Source organism: Dunckerocampus dactyliophorus, chromosome 15 (assembly GCF_027744805.1).
Source record: "Dunckerocampus dactyliophorus isolate RoL2022-P2 chromosome 15, RoL_Ddac_1.1, whole genome shotgun sequence".
Classification (NCBI taxonomy): Eukaryota; Metazoa; Chordata; class Actinopteri; order Syngnathiformes; family Syngnathidae; genus Dunckerocampus; species Dunckerocampus dactyliophorus.
Window position 1 is genome coordinate 2,415,490 of NC_072833.1, and position 17,902 is coordinate 2,433,391.

General features: G+C 45.4%; 1 protein-coding gene across 22 annotated transcripts in view; it reads right to left on the reverse strand.

Moving 5' to 3' along the window:
- Positions 1–17,902, reverse strand: part of wnk1b (WNK lysine deficient protein kinase 1b) — an 88,466-nt gene that overhangs the window by 4,976 nt on the left and 65,588 nt on the right. For 14 of the 22 annotated variants that reach the window (XM_054800523.1, XM_054800537.1, XM_054800536.1 and 11 more), the window contains 27 exons: positions 15,544–15,632; positions 14,511–14,650; positions 14,358–14,437; positions 14,103–14,288; positions 13,035–13,080; positions 12,754–12,950; positions 10,061–11,464; positions 7,884–7,979; positions 7,094–7,171; positions 6,605–6,802; positions 6,406–6,470; positions 6,050–6,203; positions 5,861–5,977; positions 5,674–5,784; positions 5,544–5,595; positions 5,335–5,475; positions 4,320–4,917; positions 3,935–4,251; positions 2,683–2,744; positions 2,463–2,522; positions 1,914–1,997; positions 1,809–1,845; positions 1,655–1,728; positions 1,293–1,574; positions 722–972; positions 558–633; positions 314–446 (listed from right to left, as the gene is read on the reverse strand). In XM_054800523.1, the coding sequence (XP_054656498.1) occupies positions 314–446; positions 558–633; positions 722–972; positions 1,293–1,574; positions 1,655–1,728; positions 1,809–1,845; positions 1,914–1,997; positions 2,463–2,522; positions 2,683–2,744; positions 3,935–4,251; positions 4,320–4,917; positions 5,335–5,475; positions 5,544–5,595; positions 5,674–5,784; positions 5,861–5,977; positions 6,050–6,203; positions 6,406–6,470; positions 6,605–6,802; positions 7,094–7,171; positions 7,884–7,979; positions 10,061–11,464; positions 12,754–12,950; positions 13,035–13,080; positions 14,103–14,288; positions 14,358–14,437; positions 14,511–14,650; positions 15,544–15,632 (5,128 nt within the window). Of the gene's footprint in view, positions 1–313; positions 447–557; positions 634–721; positions 973–1,292; positions 1,575–1,654; positions 1,729–1,808; positions 1,846–1,913; positions 1,998–2,462; positions 2,523–2,682; positions 2,745–3,934; positions 4,252–4,319; positions 4,918–5,334; positions 5,476–5,543; positions 5,596–5,673; positions 5,785–5,860; positions 5,978–6,049; positions 6,204–6,405; positions 6,471–6,604; positions 6,803–6,869; positions 6,945–7,093; positions 7,172–7,883; positions 7,980–10,060; positions 11,465–12,753; positions 12,951–13,034; positions 13,081–14,102; positions 14,289–14,357; positions 14,438–14,510; positions 14,651–15,543; positions 15,633–17,902 lie in introns of all 22 variants that reach the window. The other 8 variants (XM_054800543.1, XM_054800524.1, XM_054800525.1 and 5 more) reach the window with 7 other exon arrangements.

A 17,902-nucleotide genomic window follows, 5' to 3' on the forward strand; every position in this document is an offset into this window, starting at 1 on the left:
TTATTTAATGAATACCACAGTGTCTGATGCCATTTTTAGTGAATTCATTCATGTATTCTTATTTCATGTTCCGTAGAGGAAGTGAAGAAGCTATCAGTAAGTGCTGAGACGGGGGAATGAAGGGGTAAGATGAAATAGTTGTGCTTCTTGCAAGCCCTGTTCTGACGTCGTGAATGGTGCAAGTGTCAACATATGATGCTCCTTAATGTAACTTTGTTACACATTGTTGGAAATGTGCTCAACCATTTCCCCACTGCTAAAAGATGGAAATAAGTTCTGTGAGATCAGTGTGAGGGAGTGTGAGGGAGCCCACCTGGCTGAAGTGGACTCTTGCTACCGTGCGAGGAGGAACTGGTTCTGGACGATTTGCTGGATTTGCTCTTGGTGGGTCGCCTCCTCCTGGCAGCCAAGGCGATGATAGGAGGGAGAACGGCAACTGGAGGAACCTACACCACAAACAAATCAGTCAGGGCACATCTAGACAAACAATCATTCCCACTGATGGACAATAGTGTATGTGTCTAGGATGTGCGAAGAAGTGGCACATGTCAGTTTACCTTGCCCAGCCTGGTGAACAGACAGTCAATTTCTTCCTTCTGGCGTGAGTGAAGGGCCTGAATCTCCTGCAAGTGTCTGGTGGAATACAAAGGAGGAGGACCAGTTAGCATGGACAGGGAGTGGTGAGAGGATATTGAGGGCATGAGACAAAAGGATGCCTCACTTCTCTCGGAGGCGGTTGACCTCCCACTTCAAGTCCTCGTCCTCGAATTCAGAGTCATTGTCGCTGCTCATGTAGGAGTTGAAGGAGTTGCTGCTGTTCACACTGAGCAGGGAGGCTTTGGGAGCGACGTCTGGACTTCCAGGGTTGGTGGGCCCGTTAGAAGCCTGGGCAGCGGGGGGAGGGCTCTGCCTGGACTCTGGGGCCTGACTGACGGAGAAGTGGCCCACTCTGGCCTCAGGGTTGGTGGTGACCTGCAGTACGTAGATGTTCATGTACAGTATCCAGAAGCCCTGGCTTTACATTTTTTTTTACATTTGTCCACCAGATGGCACTACTTTTTACCCATTCAAAGCATGCAGCAAAATTAGAGCATTTTGAAATCAGGTTAAAAGGGTTAAAATAAATATCATATATAAAGTATAGCTTAGGCAGAGGGAGAAGGGGTGGAAAAACTATGAATACATTATCTTTTGGGACGCTGACATTTCTTGCCATGAGGACCTTTTTTTGTTTACATTTTTTTGTTTGCTGTTAGGGACAAATGTGTGAAGATGACAGGTGATATTTATACCTGGAATCGTCCAATGGTGGTGGTGGGTTTCGGTGAGGGGCAAGTGGAGGTGAGAGGGGACAGGCGGTGGTTCTCTCCCAGCTTTCTCTGAGGGAGTCCATCTACGTCATCTCCACCCTGGGCTCCTCCTGCTCTCAGAGGGGTGGAGGAACCCTTGTGCAATGTGTTCTCCGGGCTGGAGAGACTAGAGGAGGAGGAGGATGTGGAAGAGGAGGATGTGGTTGAGGAAGATTCTGTGCAGGGCAAGTGCTGGCTTGGTGACTCCTCAGTGGCTAGAGACACCTTAGCAAGGGAGGAAAAATGGGAAGATAAGATGGAGCAAGAAGGGGATGAGTGCATTTTTAGCAAGGAGGAATGCAAACCTGGAATCTCCCAAGTTTAATTCCAACAGGGGGAGCAGGAGATGAGGTGGCATCTCCCTCTACAGAGAAAGGATCTGAACAGTAGAGTCTACAAGTCAGAGGCAGCTACCAAACAACAGAAACCAGTAGCAACCATCACATTACATGAACGTACTTGCTTGTCCTGCCGGGGGAATGGCGCCATGAGGAGCCTGAGGTAACCATGGAAGACACAAATTAGCAGTGTGTCAATGTGTACACAAGGTGTGTGTTTGTGTACCTGTGAGTGTGTGCTGACAGGAACCATCTCAGGACTCAGGGCTCTTCTCAGCTGGGCGTCCAGGTCCTCTAAAGGCTGCTGGGACTGCAGAGACAGAAAAACACACAACTACTGGTTGTAGATGACCACAATGTATCCTACTGAATGTCTTCTTCAAGACTCAATAAGCCAGAGGCACACATGCAGCAGGGCAAAATACTTTTCCGTAGGCCACATTTTCTATATAGCACAGCGAGCTTCAACTAGGAGATCATTTTAATCCAAGTGGACATGTCTCGCCTACGGGAATTGCATAACAGCCAAGGAGTGAATGGATGACTGTTTTTAGACGGATGCAAGACAGTCTGCGAAATAAAAAGTCCATTCATTGTGTCTTTGACCTGCAGCGTTTCCTGTTAATAACACTTTTTTTTTCACTTCTCTGCCTCTACAACCACCAGGTTCGTCCACTTGAATGTCATTTAGTTAGGGCAAAAACAGCATGCAACCGACACAACAAAGCACTCACAGTTAGTAAAAGCAGTAACATGGAGACAAAAAACAAAACACCTGAGTGAGACATGGTCCAGGGAGGAATGGCAGGAGTTCTGAAGGAGGAGGAGAGGTGGCCTACTCCAGAGGAAGAGGAAAGAGGTCGAGAGGAGGGAAAAAATAATGTTCTTAAAAAGGACTTGCATGCAAGGAGAGGAAGGTGAGTAGAAATTTGATCAAATGATGGGAAATGTTAATCGGCATAATGTGCATGACAATCGATTGAAGCGTCACTCACCGGCACCCTGGATAAGGGGGTTTTGGATGGAGCGGTCTGGCCAAAGTTGGTGGCTGTGTTTACTGAAGAAAACACAAAGATGGCATCACTGAACGAGACTAAGATGCGTAGATCGAATCATTTAAAGCCTCGGTTCCCAAAGTGAGGTACGCAGATTGCCGTAGGGGGTGCGTGAATAAAAATGTTAGCTCTGTGCTGCGCTGCACTTTTCAAACGCCCATTTGGCTCAGCCATAAGCCTTCTATTGAATTAATTTCCTTATTAATTTCTGTACGTTATGTGCCTTTGTTTTCATAATTAATTTACGTGTAACACTTGTTGCATTGTACTGTTGCAGACCAAAGCACAGCAAAAGAGCATAAAGATGACAGGTCAACACATCCTAGCACCACTTGTTAGAAAAAAATTCACCAAACAGAAGGAAGACACACCTGCCAGGAGACATCTTACCCCTCTAAAAGCCTCTCCATTTTAAATTAGTAGCCTATGTGTGCAGTTGAAAAATAAGACACATGATTTTTTAATATATTGTCATAATATGCAATATATTTAATAATATCTAAAAGAAGGAGTAGGGGGTACATGACTTTCAGTCAGATGTCTGAAGCGGTAAATGACTGAAAGGTTTGGGAAGACTGATTTAAAGTCATACATGCAGCCAGTTCAAATTTGACTTCATTGCTTCCAGGCATGCTTATGCCAAGTAACTACCCAGAACGTTCCACAACGGCATTGAAGAAGTTCTTGCCATTCCTGTCCAATAACTTGTGTAGGACTGGATTTACAATGTTCCATCAGTTTGGACTAAAGTTCAAAAGGAACTACCCAGAACGTTCCGCAACGGCATTGAAGACATTGTTGCTATTCCTGTCCAATTACTTGTGTAATTGACTGGATTTCCTTTGTTCCTTCATTTTGGATTTAAGTTCAAAGGAACTATCCAGAACGTTCCACAATGGCATTGAAGACATTGGGTGCTGACCACGACCAAAACAAGACTCAAAAGCAAAATGGATGGTAAAATGACGCTGCGCCTGTCAATCACGCACACCACACTACGCTATTATCATCTTCTCTCTGGAAAACAACGTCCAGGCTCGCACCGATGGTGAATTCCTTTTGTGTGTGTTTGTGCAGTCTTTTTACTTGACATTTAGCCTTTTTTGTTTTGCACATCGCTGCATGACAATAGCATTAGATAGCTATGAGGTCTGGAGCGCAAGGTTGGGGACCACTGATCTAAAGGTCATACCTGCTGGTGCAGGAGTGGAAATGGGTGTGCTCGGGCCCTGCTGCGTGGGAGCAGGAGAGCCCAGCGCCAGGCTGGTAGGGGGCTGAGGAGGATTGGCTGCCTGGCTAGGGGCAGGCGTGCTGACAGATGTGGGGGTAGAGCAGGTGCCCAGAGGGGAGGAGGTCCCCCCGACAGAGGCTGCAGAGGTAGTGTCGGGCAGCAGTTCTCCCTGGGCGGGGGCCACCCCTCCACCCAGATCCATGAAGAGAGAGCGCAGCTTCTTCTCCAGGGCTTGGATGTCGTCTGGTTTGCTTTGACACTCCATGGATGGGTCACACCTAGGAAGAACACAACGTAAGGTCTCAGTAACGCAAGTTTTTTCTTGAACAAATCAATTCCAGCTCACCTCGTGTCACATTCGCCACAGTGAGTGTGAGTCTGCCCAGGAAGGGTGGCTGTCTGCGGCTGCGAGTGTGCCAAAGTTGGCTGCGCTGAGGAGGTGGTGGAGGAGGAGGATGTGGGGATGACAGAGGAAGAGGTGGAGGATGAGGCGGGGGAGGCCGAGGAATGATCAGGTGGGACTTCTGAGGGGGGTGAAGTTACAAGGGAGGCAGGAGGGGATGTGAGCATCGTTGGGACAATGTTGGATACACTGGTGAGAGGTAAGGTGGAGGGGACTGAAGTGGGTACTGCTGCTTGGGTACGGGGCTTTTCTTGGATGGGCTGTGACTGATTCACCGCTGTAGGAGTGGAGGAGGAAGCAGGAGGAGAAGCATCCTCCTGTATTGAAGTAGAACCTCCAGCTGTAGCTTCCACAGCAGGAGGCAGTGGGGGAACCGAGGATGCTGGAGGATGGGCGGTGTGGATATAGGCCGGCGCAGTGCTTGGTCCCGGATCCAATTGGCTTTTGTTCTGTCGGAGCTCAGAGAAGGCTTGCTGTAGGCTGACTGTGCCCGCCGATTTTGACAAGCCCAAGGTTTGGGCTTGAGATGAGGCCGGAGGAACTTTGGAAGAACAGTAAATGGATGTGTCAGTGGCACCATATTACTACCATATTAGGAAGGAGCCCTGGTCCATCAACGACACCCCCTCCCATTTTTTTAAATTTCTATACGGCGCCAGAGCACAATACAAGTCATATAAGGCCATCTTTACAATTAAACTACACCTTGTAATTTTATTATATTATTCTTTATTATTGACAATCTCTGTTGTGCACTATGGAGCAATCACAATTAAATGATAATTAAATGATAATGATACATATATACATGATATACATGATAATGATAAATGATACGTGACAGAGCGGTGTCCGTGAGCGTATATAATGGACAAGAAGCAATCACAATTTAGTCATTTACCAGTAGTTGTGACACTGTTTCTAAACCAGGACCTTCATAACTACTCTCACTGTTTACCTGTCTCAACGGAAGGTGCAGGAGGTGGTAAGGGAGAAGCGGGGATGCTTGGTTCCTTGAGCCTGGCCTCAGGTACGGGGCTGACGATAAACTTGCGACCTGCTGAGTGGACCACTTGTGCTGATGCACTAGGGGGCGTGTCTGGAAAGCATATGAGTTAGCTGCACGTCCAGGAGTAGGAAGACTACTGTTATGATAAGGACGATCACCTGGCATGGGAACTGATATGGCAGGATTCTGCTGTGTCATGTCACCAGTCATCTAGAAAACAAGACAAACAAAACTGTGAGTTTTGGATTGCAACAATGCACCTGATGCACCTGTGGGAAACGCGTCTACCTGACCGCCAACGTCTCTCTCCAGGCCTTTTTCGTCTGCGTTCTCTATCACCTCTCGGACCTGCTCAATGAACGACTCCCGCTCGCTCTCCAGGATGAACTCGCTCTGGACCTGGACACCATGACAGCAGACACCCTCAGGTGTTTGTAAAGCTGTTAAAACACTGAGGCGGAGATGACAATTGTACCATAATCTGTGCTATCTCCTCTGGGTTGTCTCCATCCAGGTCAAACCTGAAGGTGACCATCTTCCTGTTGTGGGTCTCCAGCTGGCACTCTGCTACCCTGTCGCCACGGTTGGATATCTACAGTATCAAATAGACACAAATGCAATCAGAGAAATGTACACAGAGTGCCTCATGTGTCTTCGTTAGTACATTGAGGACGTTGAGTTTGGCCTTGGTGAGCTTCTCGTGGCGAGATCGGCTTCGCACGGAGCGTCTCTGGGTTCGCTTGGCAGAGCGGCCCTCGTGGCGACCCCTGCCTCCTCCCTCGTTGCCATCACTCAGGCCCGAGGTCTCGCAGTAGCCGCTGACCAAAACAAGACACAGTCAGTCTTGTTTTCATATACTGTACATGCATATACAGACAACATAACCATTTTGCATGCGCAAAGCCATGGGTTTTGACTTTGTAGATGATTTTGGAGACTTTTTAAAACTGACTTTAATGTTAAAAGGTGACAGCTATCATCTATCACTGCCAGATGCAATCAAGCTCATGAATGTGTTACCTCTCTATGGATGCTTGGGGTGGCTGTAGCTGGAAGTGGGACAACTCCGAGGGGTGAGAGACAGACTGGAAGGCGTACAGAGTCACAGTTACAAAGAGTAAGTTCAAATAATGCTTATATAACCATCAACACCTGGGAGAATTTCAGTGCTTGCTTAAGATTTGGCTTTTTTTCTGTATGGGGCTTCCACTTCCAGTACCTGGAGAGGCGCTTCAGTGGCAGTATCGGGCGGGGCGGTGACTACACTGATGATGGGCACCATGGTGGCCAACGCTTGGGGGACGGGTGCAGGGAGAGGGGACAGAGGAAGAGGAGAGGGAGGGAGAGAGGCCACGGCCGCCGGAGGCGGCGGCGGCGGAGAAGCGAGGCTGGTAGAGGTGGGCGCAGCTACACTGGGCTGAGGTGAAGAGGAGCAGGAGGAGGAGGAAGACAGAACAGTAAAAGACGTCAGGAAGGAGAACTACCTGAACCAGTGCTCTCTGAGGTTGGTATAGAAGGAAAAGGTGTTCGATGCTGGGAGATGGGCTGAGGTCACATGACTGAGCAACCGCAATAAAGCAATGCGAGCACACATGTGAACAAACCCAGGAGGCATGCCGGTAAGTGCAGTCAGGGAAAGAAACAAAAGCAAACTGAGCTGGCACTTGTTTGAGATTGTTGAAGTCGATTTCACGCTTTAATGGTGTACCTGTGCAGAGGCCTGCAGCAACGAGGTGTGTGTGGGGCTTTGTGCCGATGTACTGATGGACTGAATGGATGCAATCATCTGCAGAGAAATACAATCATGTTTTATCAATATTATATCAGTTTGCATTTATTTACTAATTTGGCAACACTTTATATTAAGGTGCTTGTAATAAGCCTCAATAAGTGGTAATTAAAGTTACTATATTAATAAGATCAGGGTTAGGGTTACATATAATACATTCAATCAGTAATGCATTCATCATGTATTATTGATTTCTTACAGATTATATCATAATCCTAATGAGAAACTTTTCCCACAACATTGTTCACGGTTAATAAGTACTTCATGATGACTTTATTGATCCTAATAAGGTACTGTTCCCACTGTAGATCCAGTAGCTGCAGACCAGCATTGTTAACGGTTAATAAGTACTTAATGATGACTTTATTGATCCTAATAAAGTACTGTTCCCACTGTAGATCCAGTAGCTGCAGTCCTGCATTGTTAACTGTTAATAAGCACATAATACCAGGATTTATTAGCCTTTATAAGGTATTATTATCCATTACCTCAGCACTATTGTCGATAAATATCCCATTGTTGATAAGTAAATACATTCTTTAATAAATCCTTATTAAGAGGCTTAATAATGTTATTAATACTGTATAATAACAGGCTTATTAACTTTAATTGCTGGATATTAAAGTTTATTACAAGCACCTTAATATACAGTGTTACCGTGTTTGGGGTCTTTTAAATTGAATTAAAAAGGCATCATTTGGCTGGTTACCTGCTGGGATGTCCCTGGAGGGGCAGGCTGGGAGGTCGCGTGGCCTAACAACGGGGAACCCGGGGCGGGTTTGGGGTTCGAAACCTGAGCCTGCTTCTTAGATTTGAAGAGAATATTGAAGAGAGAAAAAAAAATGGTGAAATAAACAGAAAGTAATCAGAAGATGTTTATGGCTGACTGATGATGCATGAGTGCAAACGCAAGGTACTTCTATTGGAACTCTAGGTTTCATTCTTGTGTAGGCACACATGCACACACATCATTGCAATATAACACACACACTATGTGGACAGCTTGTGGGTTAGGCTCATTAGGCGGGGGGAATCTCATGCAGGTTCTAAATTAATGGCATTAGAGGTACAAACATAATGGTTGTACTGTTATACTTCTATTTCAAACTCGTGCTTTGTTTTTGTTTAATAGAATACTCTCCTTTTGTCTGATGAATCAGAGGTCCCCAACCACCGGTCCGTGGGCGGGGCCGAGCCAGGCCGTGGAAAACGCAATGGTAAAAAAAAAAAAAAAAGACACTTTTTTCCCCCAATAGTCTGGTCATTAACTACATAGAATTTTATGAAAATGCATATCAATTTTGGAAAGAAGTACTATTATTTTATTGGAATAATATTATACTGTTTGAAAGTCCACAGTTTTTGTATGTTTATGCTGTTATGTTTCATTCTTTTGCTCCTGGCGTTTATTCCCATTTTGTTTGGCGTCCTTGAACGCACCAGAGTTGTGTGCTCCAAGTGAAAGTTCCACATATCTTTCTCCGATTCTGCCGGGTATAGACTGATATTTTCCCCGTTTCCTCTTGTTTTTGTTTTATACACAACGAAGGTCTGCCAGAGGTTTGTTTGACCGTGAACTGGAATCAAACAGGTTGGGAACCACTGTTCTAAATAACATGATGTCACTCAGTCACATTTTTGTTGTTGTCGAACCTTTAGAAGGCCGCGTGTAACTATTTTTGTCATAAAGGGCGCTTGAACAAGTATAGTTGTGCTAAATGAAACAAAAACAAACAATATGGATGTCTCACTATTTTTTTAAGTAGTTTTTTTATCAATATTTTTGCTGGTTACTTTTTGTCACTGTTTTCTTGACCAATCTGTTTTTTTGCTGTTATTTTTGGGCATCCACTCATCTCCATCTCATGTATAACATGAACTGGCGCACAGACAGAAATCAAAGCAAAATAAATGTCAGCTGAAATGAAAGCTAAATTAGAAAATTAAAAAAAGTAAACAATGACAAAAAAGATCACATCAACTTTCTAAGGGTTTGATGGGTTGCAGCTGTGACCTTTGAACCCTACAAATGACCCCGCGTTCCAATCTGGGCAGGACACACAAAAACAACTTCATCGATACAACACAAAACTACAAAAAATAAATAAAATGACATAAAAAAATACACTTAAAAATATCTGCACATTTTGTCCAAGCCTCCGTGCTTTTGTTGTATGTTTTCGTGCATTTGTCCGTACAAAATCAACAAAGTCTTGCCGCTTTATCGTCAGCCAATATGTCGTTGAATGTTACCTGATGCTATGCTAAAAATGCTGCATTTATGATGGCGGCCAACTTTGGACTTGTACACATATACAAGTATAGCCACTGTGGGGTATACCTGCACAAACACACGTTTCTTTTCATATACAGTCATATATGAACATACAGACAAAATACTACTTACTGACATGAAAACACAACATTAGAACAAAAAAAAAAGACTGGAGAAGGCTTAGACTGTTTACAAAGCTGGTGCAATGGAGCGCATCTCAGGCAAACCTTCTAATTGTCCCACGTTTGTTACCGTTATGCTGAAATTATGTGGGCTCTGGAAGCTCTGGATGTCTAAAACGAGTGAGACGTTGCTAAAGGGTGACCCCGAGATGCGCTCAAGTGACTGGCGGGGGGTTAAACTAAATCTTACTACATGATGACAAATAAGCATCATTGGGGAGTACAACAGGGATTGGTATAAAACCCACTGGTCAGGTTGCATTATCACTTATGTTTTTAACAGTAGTGAGTCATTCACGATAAAAATTACTATAAACACAGAGTTTCTCTGGTATTTTGTGGTGAACCAGGAAATAACATTATTATAGTGCAATAATGCAATTGGACCCAGGGCTTTAGAAATCGTAGAACTTTTTAGAAATTCAGTACCAGTGTGGGGTTAGTGGCCTGCATGGCCAGCAGTGACTCATGGTACGTCATGTCGAGCTGGGCAGGCACTACCCCTCCATGGCGGGCCCACACACTCACAACCAGAGACTCTTGTTGAGCCGATGACGTTCCCCCGTGTGAGAGCTCAGAGGACGGCGTGGGCGGGAGATAGCTCTGCATGGAGGGTGGGTGAGCCTGGCTGTCTACGGCTGAGTCGCAGAGGGTAGCGGAGGACGACTGAGGGATGGACTGAGCAGCCGAGGGGTCGAACTGAGAGAGAAGGGATGAGGGAGGAGGCGACAGGAATTCTCCCGCGTCAGAGGACGCCAGAGAGTCGCTGGATGGTTCTGGACTTCGGTCTTTGGCGCTCAGGCCTGCGTGATGCAGGAAGAGACTTCCTGGCGGTAAAGGCATTTCAGGACTGACGTAGGAACACAGCTCCTCCGTTACAGGCTGGAGTCGAAGGTATGAGCCTGAGCCGCCGGACCCTGTTGGGGTGTTTTCTTCCAGGGGAAGGTCCATGGAGCTCCTGCGGGCTCGGTACAGTCTGGAGGCAAGGAGACTTGGGTCGTTGGCGGCGGCAGCAGCTGCAGCAGCTAAGTGGTAATCAAAAACACTTCCTGTCGGTGTATCGGTTATTATTGGTGGTGCCGACATAGGGTATGAGGAAGGGGATGCGTGTTGCTGTGTAGGGTTGCATCCATCAGAGGATGAACCAGGAACAGGACCAGCAGGGGGTTGGTTCACAGATGGTGGAGGGATTGGACTGTGCGCGCTCAGTCTTTGCATGATGTGAGGGTGCAGGAAGCCTGGCTGAGGGCCTGTGTCGAAGCCCAAACTTGCAGCTGCAGCTGCTGCCTGCCTCTGCTGATGGAAAGTCAACAAGCTGAGCTGGTGTGCAGTCATTGGGTAGCCACCATATGCCATGGCTTCATAATGGTCCAATAAGGCCGCTTGATTTAAACTCAGCCTCCTCACCGCTTCCTCATGTTCTGCCCTCATGTCTTTATAGCCGTAGAAAGATGGGTCAGATTGTCCCTGGAGATGCACATGCTCGCCAACTCCGAGTCTCTGAGCCGCTGTGGCAAAACCGGGATTAACCATGAAGAGAGAGGGGGGGTCCACGCCCTCCATCCCTGAGAAGGGGTGCAGGCTGCTGCCGTATCTGGGGTGAGCCGGCTGGAAGTGGCGGGTGTGAGCCTCCAGGATGGATGTGCTCTTGCGCCGCTGGGTGTTGTAGGCCTTTGGTGGGGCGGTCGGAGGAGGCGAAAAGGAAATGGGGCGCTCTGGGATGGAAGGGAAAAATATAGCGGGCGGGTCGGGCAGTGCTGGGAAGGAGAAGCTCCCTCCTGCTGCTGCTCCTGTGCTTGCTCCTCCGCTGTAGGGGTGCGCCACTGAATGCTGCTACAAGTGAGATACAGACAAGAATGACACAAAAAGGAGTGGCGTATCTCCCCACACACAAGAAACAAAATGGTTAGGATCAAATAGAATATTCCAAATGATAAGGAAGAGGGTGGTACAAAAAAGAGGACAGCGTTAGGAAAGGAGTGAAGTGGGAACACTGAATACTCGCTCATCCATCTGCATCTCCACTCAGAAAAACTACAATCTATGAACCCTTCGCCATGGATTTCCTGATGGCAGATGCATAAGGTATTAGTACATTTGCACATTTTGGACAAAAAGTCAATTAGAATTGGACTTAGTCCTCCAGAAGAAGAGAGGCAGCCAAAGAGATGCATCACACGCCATCTCCTTCTCTTTCTGACCCACTCTCTGCTTCTTGCCGCCAAAGTGCGGCGCAAAGGGCTGAGGATCTTTGAACCTACAGGGCTGGAGCACAGAGCGGGCAGACTGGCCCTCCGCTGCCTGCCCCTGGGCAACGGCGAGGTGGAGTGAAGAGGGAGGACCGTCTCCAGGGCTTTGGAGAGGCGCCCGGCGAATGTGTCCCTAGCAGCGCGAGGAGGGGAGGCGCCACTGTGGGAGGACAGGTCCGGAGGAGTGGCGGACGGCTGCTTTGGGCGGACCGTCGGGGAGGGGGTGGGGATTAAGGAGTAGGAGGAGGGGGGGACGCAAATGGACATGCTACGGCTCCGGCGGCCGCGGGACGCAGGCTGTGTGTCGGGAATGAAAATAGAAAGTAGAAATGAAGATGCAAAGAAAACACACAAGTAACAAACACATCTAGGGAAAGGCAAACACATCACAATAACGTCAACAAAACATACTGTACATATTCATGTTCACATCCATATGCATTTTAACAGTCATATGAATGTGGTACAAGATAAAAACACATGGGAGCAAAATAAATCCAAATAATGCTTAGAAAGAAAACAACTCTCAATCAGTACAAAACAGAATAATAATAAAACCAAGAGGGGTAGAAGAGACAACATTACAACAGAAGGCACCAATGTGATAAATATAAAAACAGATCAAATACAATAGACTGTGATTCCACCTTAATAACTACATAAATGGTATTCTGGTAAGACGACTAAGTGGTATTTGAGTATCTCCTGCTATTGCGCCACTATGGAGCAAGTGCACTCATAAAAAAAACCTGTTATCCAAGTAATAGTGCAACTAAATATAAAAAACATGCTCAACACAGGCACTGCAAACTCCATTTCAACACTGCACACTGATCAGAGGACATTTTGGCAGACATAAGCACGTCCACTCACCACTGGCTGCTGTGGCTGCTGGGTGTAGGCCGGATGCTGCTGCGTGCTGGCGCCAGGCGTGGACGGGTAAGGGGTTAGGGGCTGGGATTGAGCGTGGGTGGAAGGGGGGCAACTGTAGGACATGGTCAGCTGACCCAGCAGGGGCAAGTCGGAGGAGAAGACTGAGGATCCCTGGCCGTTGTCCACGCCTCCTTCGGCTGTGAGTGACATGAATGTAGATTGCTTATGAATGCCGTAATTATGAAGGGAGTTATCATCTGGAGTATTTGTGTGTGAAATACCCAGCTGCTGATAGAGATGCTCTGCCTCGGTCTCTTCTAGCTCCGCCTGGAGACAAACAAAACAGTTCAAAACAGCAGCCAAATTGGAATTAAATCTATCGGCCTTAAATAAACGCTGGGGGACATACAGTACAGTAGCTTACTAAAGTGAGTATCCCCCTCACATTTTAAGCAACCATTTTATTATATCGACTCCAGGGACAATACTTCTTAAACAAATATGCTTTAGATTAGTCATTGTACAGCTTGTACACCAGTATAGATTTGCTGTCCACTGAACACACAGCCATTATGGTCTTAACAGCTGGAAAGACAAGTGAGTAGTCAAGCAGGGTGATAGTTGCTTTGTGGTCTGGGGCTGCACGAGTGCTGCCAGCACAGGGGAGCTGCGGCTCACTTAGGGGAATAGGTGAATTCTACACGTACCGTGACATTCTGATGGAAAGAGGTTGAGGTCTGGTGAAGACATACTTGTCCACTCTATCAGCTTCATCTTCACCTTCCTCAGCAAGGCACTTGATCATCTTGGACCTGCACTTTGGCTTAAAACTGCCATGCGGCCAGCCATGTTTCTGCTTCAGAATGTCACAGTACATATTGGAATGACTGTTTCCCTCAATAAACCACAGCTCCCCGGTGTGGGCAGCACTCATGCAGCCCCAGTCCATGGCGCTACCACCTTGACTGGAGGCAAGACACAATTATCTGGCTACTCACTTGTGTTGCCAGCTATTTTGACAACAACGGCTGTGTGTTGACTCATTTTGAGTGGATAGTAAAGCGACACAAGCTGTACACTGACTACCGTAATTGAAAGTATTTACAGTATTTCTACTCCTGTCGTATGTGTTACTCTTTTGAATGCATATTGTTTGAGAAGCCAAACTCTATACTTAAGTGGCCCCGCCAACTAACCGGAACTACGTTCCTCATCACTGAAATCCGACCAGAACTCGGCTCACGGGACAGTGTGGGGTAAGTCACCGTTGATGCACCACACTGCTGATGTCATACAACGTCATGTCAAACTATCCCTTTAAGTACATCATGTCATGGTGCCCAACAAACCTGTGTATGTGATGCTTTGAGTGCGTCTTGTTTTTGTTGTTGTTGCTCCGCCCCCAGCTTCCTCTTCTCCTGCTCCTCCCGCACAAGCTGCCTCTGCTCTCGCTTCTTCCGGATCAGAGAAACACGGTCCTTGATGGCCTTGGCCATGGTCTTGTGGTCGCCCTCGGCCACGTAGCCAGACTCAACCTGGTTCAAGTCAAGGATTGATCAATTCCTCATCCTTCGAACTGAACCCTGCCCTGCTTTGGCTAATACCATTTCCTGCGCCACATCTTCGGGGACGTCCTTGTTGAGGTCAAAGGAGAACTCGATGGCTTCGTTGTCTTTGTATTTTCCTTAAAAAAAACACAATTGGAGTAGGATTAAATAAGCTCTGCTTCTTCCTTTTCCTTTTCATTCATTCCTCACCTTTAAGCTTTTTGACGTCCTCTATCCTCAACCACAGCTTGATGGCAATCATTTCCCCGTCATCCTCCTCTGCCAGTTCAACCCTGACCCCTGTGTCCTCCTGGAAGAAGGCATGGTTCAGCAGGATCTTGATGGCATACCTACAGTGGAGGGATACAAATGCATATGAGACAGGAGAAGATGGCCTTGTTTGGTTTGGTTTAGTTTATTTGAACATGAAGGTTACAATGGAATACATCTCGTGAATCATTTTTTGACAGTTCCACATGTCCAAAAGGAGTAGGAAGAAGCAAAGCTTATTTAATCCTACCCCCCATCCATTCTACATCTAGTACAGTACATGTAGTTCACTTCCTGGATTCCATGTCATGTTTTCAGTGATAGTCAGGATAACACATAATAGATAACGGTGAGATAACCGTCCCCCCAAAAAAAGAGAGAACATTCATAATAATGATAATATGATGACAATACTAAATAAATAAATAAATAAATAAGAACAAAGCTTTTTTTTTTTTTTTTTTTAAACACAACAAAGAAAATTATATAAAAAAAAAAAAATAAATAAATAGAAATAAATAAATAACAAATAAAATTTAATTAAATAAATAAAAAATAAAATAAAATAAAATAAAATAGAAAATAAAAAAATAAATAAATAAAATAAAATAACAAACCTGACAGAACAATCAGGACTCTTCTGCCTTGTATTTGGCAAACATCAACTGCTTGTATTGTTTTTTGAATTTGCTCATCTCTGTACATTGTTTGAGTTCTTTACTCAATCCGTTCCATAATTTAATCTATCTAGTCTATTTGTGATAGACTAACAAGGCAGACATGGCGTTCCCAAGTGGGACTTGTTCACAACCTTCAGCCTTTGGGGAAAACAATTACATATTTTCAGAACACAGCTTCAATCAGCTGAGTATAACTAAATTTGGACAATGAAATGATGCGAATGCTGGAGGACAGAGTCGTTCTTCTAACTGGATGAGCAAATCAAAGACGGGACGGTTTGTGCGAGTCACACCTCTCATCTTTGTTTGTCCTGATGCAGCCTTCGATGATTTCCTTCACTTCGGGGATGGCCACCTTGTCAAAACTGCCAGGCTTCACTCCCTGCATGACACGCACAATAACAGCGAAGGTAAATGAACTATTTTAAAAATGAAAAACAACGTACAGCATTGACTCTGTAATGTCTACATGTCCATCCTCAGGATGTGAAGCTGCTGTCAACTTGCAAAGTGATGCATTGTGTGTGACTTGGATTAGGAGGTTACAGCGGGGGTGGAAAAAAAACTGCTGAACTCAACATAATTTGGAAAAACATGATAACTCAATGTTGCCTCCCACTTCTATGAAGTGGAAATATACAAGTCTAATGAAGTTAAATGTGAAAGAAGCCTTGTCATTTTAGATTGATAGACTGCTCATTCATTGATAAGAAGAGGTCTGTTTTTTTACACCGTGAAACATCAGGTGGTCATGTAATGTAATATCTACTTAAAATCTTTTTTTTTTTTTTTTCATTCTAGGCCTGGGATGTCCAATCTTTTCCCACCGAGGGCCACAGTGAAAAATGAAAGCATGCAAATGTATCACTTTGATATTTTACTGATATGCTAAGAAGTATTTCAAGACAAAACTGCATGTCAGCTTTGTCATATCGGTGAAAAACTGTTATTATTATTATTATGAACTTAGTTTTTCCCCATTTTTGCTGCTGTTGTTTTTTTATTTTACAAATATTCCAACTTCTCAAGCAATCTTTGTAAATCTTTGTAATCTTTGTTGTTCCACAGCGGTAAATTTATATGTGATCCACAGCGAGAGTCTCGTGTCGCAGCCCCCTTTATCCGCGCATGTAAACACTGTGGAACGCAGACAACAAGGTGACAGCACGCAGTGATACGACAGGAGAGAAAGTAATGCAGAGCGATTGTGAGGTCTTCTTTTTCGAGAAGGCATTTTTCTGATGCAAATGTATTACTCTTTTGAACGCATATTGTTTTGAGAACCCAAATTCTTTACTTAAGTGGCCCTACCAACTAACCAGAATTATGTCCCTCATCACCAAAATCCGGCCAGAACTCGGCTCGCTGGACGAAGTGGGGGGTAAGTCATTGTTGATGCACTGCACTGCTGATGGGGATGTCATACAACTTCATGTCAAAAAATCCCAACTATCCCTTCAAGAGTGAGTTTACACAAGGAACTCCAAGGAACGCCATCATCCGAACACTGGTGTGCATCAAACGCCACTTGAGAGATGGGTCTCGGTCCACTTGCAAATGAACTCCGGTGCGGTGCGATTCACTTGAGCTCAATTGTGAACGCTACACGGACCAGTGACAGCAAAAACGTGCAGAAATGACAAATACAAGTATACAAGAAGTGCTGTCTCTATGCTCTGCTCTATCCCTCTGTGTAAAAGTATATTTTAGAAGCTTTTCATGAAATTAAGCAGAATATAAAAATAACCGACATATTCAACCAAGGAGACGGCTTTTGTTTTGGAGTATTTGCGTTACGTCACATAATATGTCACAGAAGCTGCCCAATCAAGTCTTTACTTTATGCATATGTTCCTTGGTTCCATGACAAAAATACCAGCGTCAACAGAATTTTCAGTTCTGGACAGGACCAGATAATCGAATGCTTCATTTACATGCACAAAACTTGCATAAATGTGGATATAAAGTAACAACAACCAGCCAAAAAACATGGGTTAAGATCAACTATTGCATAGAGAGAACAACTTGTTCGCGTGGCTTACCTTCAGTGTCCTCTGAGACGAAGCTTAGCTTTTAGTCAAAAAGTGACAGAGTGTTTATCAGCAAGAGCAAATGACCCCCACCCATCTTTTCTTTCATTGGTTGTTGTCTCTCCTTCCACCCCTGATTGCACCGTTACACAACAACCCCCCCACCAGCCCTCTATCCCACAAACAAACCAGGGCCAAACAAAGTTAAGACTCACGGAGGAAGTAATGCTATTAGGTATGACAGAGAAGAAAAACAAGGGTGCGAGCAGGAGAGAAAGCAGGCTTTATGAGGTTGATTGGACGTGAGGAATGTTCTGGAGGAAGCAAGGCAAGGGACTCTCAGCGTGGATTAGAGGGCAAGGTGTGACGCAGGATGACGTCTGGGCCTCGTAACACAATACTGTGTGAATTTCAAAGAAAGGATTCATGCATTACCCCTGGAGAAATTAAGAAATCTTAGCATCTTGATCTGGCGCCACATGAACAATTAATGGCTTCTTCTTTCCACTTAGTCTAGTTTAGTTATGTTGAAAGCCCCACAGTGACAACATGAGGGTTTTATTGGGGTGACTGGCCTCCACAGGACACAGAATGGCTGTACGGCTCAATTAGGCGGCCAAAA